Genomic DNA, 6,944 nt, shown 5'->3' on the forward strand with positions numbered 1-6,944 from the left:
CGAAATTGATTTAATTTATCGATAAATTTGTTTAGAATATTAGGTACGACACCCCAACAACAATCAAACCAATCTAATAAAATTAATTTTTTTTAGAAACAACAGGAGTAAAATTTTCTCGGGTAAATTACACCCATGGCCACTGAACTTTACACGTTTTAACACCGATGACCACTCAATTTTAACTAACTTCTCAAAATGACCGTTGACGATCGTTAACGACTCCAAAATGAAAATATTTAAGAATTAAAGTTATTCAGAATAACATTTACCATGAAACCACATTTTTTATTTTTGAAAATCATATTGTTTGGAGCTTTCTCTCTGAAAATGCACTTTTCTCTCTTCTAACCAAACAACACTTTAATTACGTTAAAACGAAAATTTTCAAGAATTAAAGTTCCTTAGAATATCATTAACGCTTTAGAATTTTTACTTTTACCCATCAACAGTTATTTTGAGACGTTAAGTGGCTACCGATATTAAAAAAAGTGTAAAGTTCAGTTCAATGGCCATTATATCAAAATGGGTAAACTTCAGCGGCCATGGACGTAATTTACTCAAATTTTCTCATTTCATACGCATGTTTATCGAGAAATTCACACTTTTCCAAAACCTTTTTTCCAAAACCAGTAGAAGTAAATTTGTATCTTCTTCCATGAATAAATAAGGTTGGTGTTTTTAAAAAAATAAAAATAAAATAAGATTCATGTTTGTTTAGAAAAGTCAACAAAAGGATGCTAAGAAGTTTGTTTTTATTTATTTTTGAACTTTTATTTTTTATGAAGCTAACAAATTTGTTAATAATAAAACAAAGAGAAACAGCATCTCGCCCTATTTTCAGGATTTTAAACAATTTTATTTTTCATTTTCTAACACACTCACAAATTAAAAAAAAAATCTAATACATATATATATTTTTATTTATAAATGTCCAATTATATGTTACGAATTTAGTTTTCAATGATTAAAAGTTGAGGTACCACTTTAAATAAATCAGAACCTAGGATTTATTTATAAAACAATTTGTTTTTTTAGATGATTTATAAATTTTTTTGTTAATATGTTTAGTATCATGAGAAATCTAGGAATTATAAAATTGAAATTAGTCCTACTAATTTGCTTTTATTTCCAAACGTAGACTTAAAGTTATTCATTTTAGTCACTTGGCTCACGAAATTTAAAGGACAAGTGTTAATCATTTCAACTCCCTAAATATAACGTCTTTTATTTTTTCTTAATGAAGATTTTGATCACTTGTCTTTCGGTTGACTTCCTACATGCAATGTGATGTTTCCCTTCAAAAATATGTACCCCTCTAAGAGTATATTTTGCAATAGTCTCTCTAACTTGTACACACTTTGAAATATCATCCCAAAAGGGCACATTGCAAATTTTTATAAAAGGAAAAGCCAAATTGCATATGAGAAGTCACCCGAAAGGCAAGTGATCCTCACGAGTTAACATCTTCTCCTATTGTGAAAATATAAAAGTCGTGTTACGTAATTTTTAAGAAGTGTGAGTGGCTAAGTTGCCCTTAAGTTCGGGAGCAAACCGACCAAAATGGACATATTGGACCCATATGGACCCCTCCTTATGGTATCAAGAGCAGTGATAACAACACAAATTATTCTTGAATGAGGAATAAGGGAAAATTAATAGAAATAATGTCAAACCATTATTCATTCTAAAAGTGGGACTTATGCATGATTAATGTGGAATTAATGATAATTAATGCAGGATTAATGCAGGGGTGAATATGCGAATAATGAATAAAATGAATGAGTCTCTAGCATTATGCCACGCCACGTGGACCATTACGAGACATGTCATAACAAGATACGTCTGATGAGAGCGAGTAATGGAGATCCGCCATTGTACTCAAGGAGAGCGTACATACGCCTCGACGGTTTTAAGAATACCAAAAATCACTTTTATTACCATCCATGAATGGGAATAAATACAATTAAGTGTCAATTAATAGCCATTAAAGGGGAAAAAAGACTTGACTGTTCGAATACCCCAACTCTGAGATTTTCAAGGATAAAAGTTGGGATTAATGGAGAATTGATAGCAATTAAAGATGAGTAATGACATAACTCTTCACCTGCTTCCCCATTAATGTTGAAGGTTACAGAAACCTATATAAATACCTCAGCTTCCTAGGATCAAAGGTACACATTCTGATTCCCTACTTTTGTGCTTACAGTTTATTCTCAAAAATATTACTGACTTTGGCATCGGAGTGTCCCCGGCCGATCCCAACGGCGCCTTACAGAGAAGTGATCCGATCAAGGATTTTTTCACAAGTTATCAAGCAGATATATTGAAGACTCATAGTAGATTATGATGAATTATAGAAGAATACGATTAATAGACCCTGGATAGCAAAAGAAGACCGGATGTCCGACTCTCCTAGTCCTTAGTGCACTAGGATAGATTGCTTAAACTAATACCGACAATTGGCCAAGAGGTTAGCGGAGATCTGACGCCAGAATATCCATGTCCCGCTATAGTATTTCTTATGCCAACTCGGCATCCCGGCTAGCGTACATTGATACGTCACATTCACCAGTCGCAGCTCAATCCTCCTTGTAGCCTTGTCGATGCTCTTGCCAATGCTTGGAATAGTCAACTTTAGAGAGTTCCGTATAGTTAATGCCATAAATATCTAGGTTAAAAGCATCATGAAGCTCCTGATATTTTATTTTTTGGTTCATTAATCTCTTAATTTTTTTTGTTTAAATACATTAAACCTTAATTTTTTTTATCATATTAAACCCCTAATTATCAAAACAATCAACTTTAAACACAAAAGTTGATTACTCGAAATTTATATTTTTCACAAAATAAAAACAATTTTATTTATATCTTACACGTGTCAAAATATATACGGGAGGTCCTCTATTTGACATGAAGAACCAATGCTTCTATTAATTTACCCAGAAAGAAACCCAAAAATTTGCAACATAAGATGCTTTTTACCAATTATATCATAAAGTAACAAATAACTCCAATTAACATGCATATATTCTGCCAGAGAAGTCAAACATTTCATGCTGATTTTATATTTATATTATATATATTTGGGATTGGGAGTATCGAAATATATATATATTTGAATAAATAAATCTGTATCTAATCTGTAATATTAATTATAATATACAGCTTCTCACTCCATGTGCTAATTATAAAAAATTAAAATATTATAAATTAATAGTTCTCATTAACCACTAAACAGTTCTCTCAGTAAAACCAACTCCATATATAGATGAACATCATCATTAAAAATCAACTCATTTTTCCCCCAAATCATAAAAAATGGAGTCCTCCCAGTCAGTTCCTTCAAATTGGCCAACAATCTCAATAATCACCCTCTTGTTCATCATTCTGATTCTCAAAAAACTCAAAACCAAAAAATCCCCAAATCTCCCACCAGGTCCATGGAGCATACCCTTATTAGGAAGTATGCATCATTTACTCGGCTACATACCCCATCAAAGAATGAGAGATTTATCCAAAAAATACGGTCCAATTATGCATCTTAAATTCGGTGAAACATCCAACATTATTATTTCATCTCCAGAAATTGCTAAACAAATCTTCAAAACACATGATATCACATTCTCTCAAAGGCCTCTTATGCTTTCTGCAAAGGGAATTTCTTACAATTACAAAGACATTACTTTTGCAGCTTATGGAGATTACTGGAGACAGCTCAGGAAGATCTCAACAATGGAGTTGCTTACTGTTAAACGTGTTCGGTCTTTCCGGCATATCCGGGAGGAGGAATCATCCAGGCTCGTGGAGGCAATTGGTTCATCAGAGCCTGCAGGGAAGCCTGTGAATTTCAGCTGGTTGATTACTTATACAATTTATAGAATTGTTTCAAGAGCAGCATTTAGGAAGATATGGAATAAGGAGGATGTGTTTCTGTCATGTTTGAAGAAATTGAAAATGGAATTGGGGAGAGGAGTTAGTGTTGCTGATGCTTATCCTTCGATTAAATGGCTGCAGAAGTTCAGTAGTATAAAGGCTAGGGCAGATAAACTGCAGGAGCCCATTGATGAGATTTTTCAAGGGATTCTTGATGAACATAAAGCTGCTAGAAAGGGGGAAGTTTCTAAGGTTAAGGATGATGATGGGAAAGTTGAAGATCTTGTTGATGTTCTTTTGAATCTTCAAGAAGAAGGTGGATATGAATTTCCTTTGTGTGATGATACTATCAAAGCTATGATCATGGTTAGTTCTCTGATTTCCATTTCTTATATTTACATGCTTTATAGTTGTTGGGTAAATAATTTATTACTCCGCAACTTTTTAAGCAAGTCTTTTTATTTTTAAAAACAAGTTGCAAGGTATTTATTTTTTGTCCTTTGCTCATTTTATCTATATTTTTTAGATCTTTAACCTGACATATTTTAAATTTCAGTACAACGTGGTACGATACAAAATGGTCATATTATAATTTGCTATTTTCTATCTGCCTGTTTTACCAAATATAACGGTTAAAAATCTAAAAAAATTAGACAGTAGGACGAGATAGTTAATAATGACAAAATATATGAACTTTATAATGTGTTTTTCAAAATAGAGAACTAAACAACGTGTTATGTAAAAGGAGTGGACAAGTAAATTATTCACCTAATAGTTTATTACTCTGTGTTGTCACTATATATTATATATAAAAAGGGCGGCCCGGTCGCACTACGCGTCCCCGCTGAGTGAGGGTCCGGAGAGGGTCCCACCACAAGGGTGTACTGGGGGCAAGCCTTTACCTGCCAATTTATTTGGCAGGAGGCCGCTTCTAAGACTTGAATCCGTGACCTCTTGGTCACACCCTTAACTACGAGCTTGAATTTTTAGTTCAAATGGTTCAATAACATGGTATCAGAACCCCCTCGAACAAACAGTCATGGTTGGATTCGTGACACTTTGTAAATATATTAAGCCATAAAACAATAAGTATTTAAGCATTATAAAATACACTAAAAAGGTAATTTTGTCATTTTGTATTTTTGAATTTTATTTCAATTTAATTTGACCATTTATAATATATTTTAGAGTCAAAACAATGTAAACAAAAGAGGTTGAAAGGTTAAGTACAAAAAAAAAAATGCCAATTAAGTTTGAGAAATGTTAGGAAGTTATTGAATATAAACTTTGACTAAACTTGTTTAATCAATATTGAATCTGGTTCATTTCTTAACGTTTACTTTTTGGACTTCGATTTAATTCAGGATGCGTTTGTTGCTGGTACCGACACTTCATCTACAGCAATAGTATGGGGGATGGCACAACTAATGAGACACCCTAAAGTAATGGCCAAGGTACAAGCAGAAATAAGAGAAAAATATAACGCAAAAGGAACAGTAGATGAAGAAACGTTGCAGGAATTAAACTATTTTTCTTTGGTAGTCAAAGAAACTCTGAGGCTACACCCTCCTGCACCATTGCTAGTTCCAAGAGAATGCAGAGAGAGTTGTGTGATTGCTGGTTATGATATACCAGTCAAATCGAAAATTATGGTTAACATGTGGGCAATGGCAAGAGATGAAAGTATTTGGGAAGATGCTACAGAATTTAAACCAGAAAGATTCCTTGGTAGTTCACTTGATTACAAAGGAAATAACTATGAATACATCCCATTTGGTTCTGGAAGAAGGATATGTCCAGGAATTACACTTGGGATTGCTAATATTGAACTTCCATTTGCTAAATTGCTATTCCATTATGATTGGAAACTCGGTGCTGGAATGAAACCAGAAGATGTTGATATGGAGGAAGATATTGGAGCTAGTGCCAAGAGAAAAAATGATCTCTACCTCATTCCTGTTCCATACGTTCCTCCAACCTCTACCAATTAATATTTGTCAATTATCATTACAACTTTCTATTTTCTGTGTGTTAATTAATCTTAAATATGTTAATATTCCTTTCATTTTTGAAAGGATGTCGTGTGAGAAAAGTTTGTTAATTTAGAAATAGTTTTCATTTTATAAAATCAAGAGTATTTCATACTTCTTTTTCATAAATATTTTTGATTTAATGTTAATTACTATTGGAATTATCGTCGAGTTAGAATTGGTATCCGTCCGTAACTGAAATTGATCAGTTTAGATCGAATAATGGATCTGGTAAGATTTTAGGTATTTAGGTAAATGACCAAAATACCCTCACCTACCTAATACCTAATCTAATATATGTAATGCTAATTTCATGAAATTTTGTAGTGTTAAATTAGCACCAACTATTTTCTCAGATAGCCACCTTATCAATCAACACCTATATAATTAACCTCCTAATACAAAGCATAAGAATAATATGACAATGCTTACGTTTCCTCTCAAAATATGTTTGCATTTAGTTCATTGATTTATTGCATTTCCTCTCGAAGTCGTTTAGCGAAGGCGTTGTATTACTTGTAATACAAAACACGTGAGTAATCTACGTTACAAGAAGTAACCGAAAACCCATTTATTTATTTGGATTTATATAAATAAATTTAACAATTACAATATAAAATGAATAAAATGTTTGGTATTCTCAAAATACGTGTAAAGATATATTAATAAATTAATAATATAATTAAATAAATTTAATAATTTTCTTAATTTTTTTTGGTGGAGAGGAAGGCTAGAAGCCCAAAAGCAAAAGACATAAAAACACATGAAACAAATTGATAATTAAACTACTCTCCTAATTGAATGATTGCACTGATCTTTAAAAAGGATATCCAAGAGGCTTGTAGAAGGAACATCACACTCATAATGAACCAGCGCTAGATATCCTTCGAAATTTATCATCCAATCAGCTGCATGATTTTCTGCCCAACCTTCACCTTCCCAAAACCACTCTTCCAAGCTAACTTAAGCCCAAAGTAAAGCCCCTAGAGCTCGTATAGAACAATTGTACATATACCAATATTAACTGTAAATGCCCCC

The 6,944-nt window shown here is 32.6% G+C and overlaps 1 protein-coding gene across 1 annotated transcript; it reads left to right on the forward strand.

Annotated features, from left to right (window-relative positions):
- Window positions 1-3,253: 3,253 nt before the first annotated feature.
- Window positions 3,254-6,055, forward strand: LOC136220712 (cytochrome P450 71D445-like). The gene is made up of 2 exons (XM_066008510.1): window positions 3,254-4,242; window positions 5,241-6,055. Exons 1-2 carry the CDS (start codon window positions 3,322-3,324, stop codon window positions 5,865-5,867), a joined length of 1,548 nt encoding a protein of 515 aa, XP_065864582.1. The 5' UTR covers window positions 3,254-3,321; the 3' UTR covers window positions 5,868-6,055.
- The last annotated feature ends 889 nt before the right edge of the window (window positions 6,056-6,944 follow it).

The sequence above is a fragment of the Euphorbia lathyris genome, chromosome 1, assembly GCF_963576675.1.
Source record: "Euphorbia lathyris chromosome 1, ddEupLath1.1, whole genome shotgun sequence".
Taxonomy (NCBI): domain Eukaryota; kingdom Viridiplantae; phylum Streptophyta; class Magnoliopsida; order Malpighiales; family Euphorbiaceae; genus Euphorbia; species Euphorbia lathyris.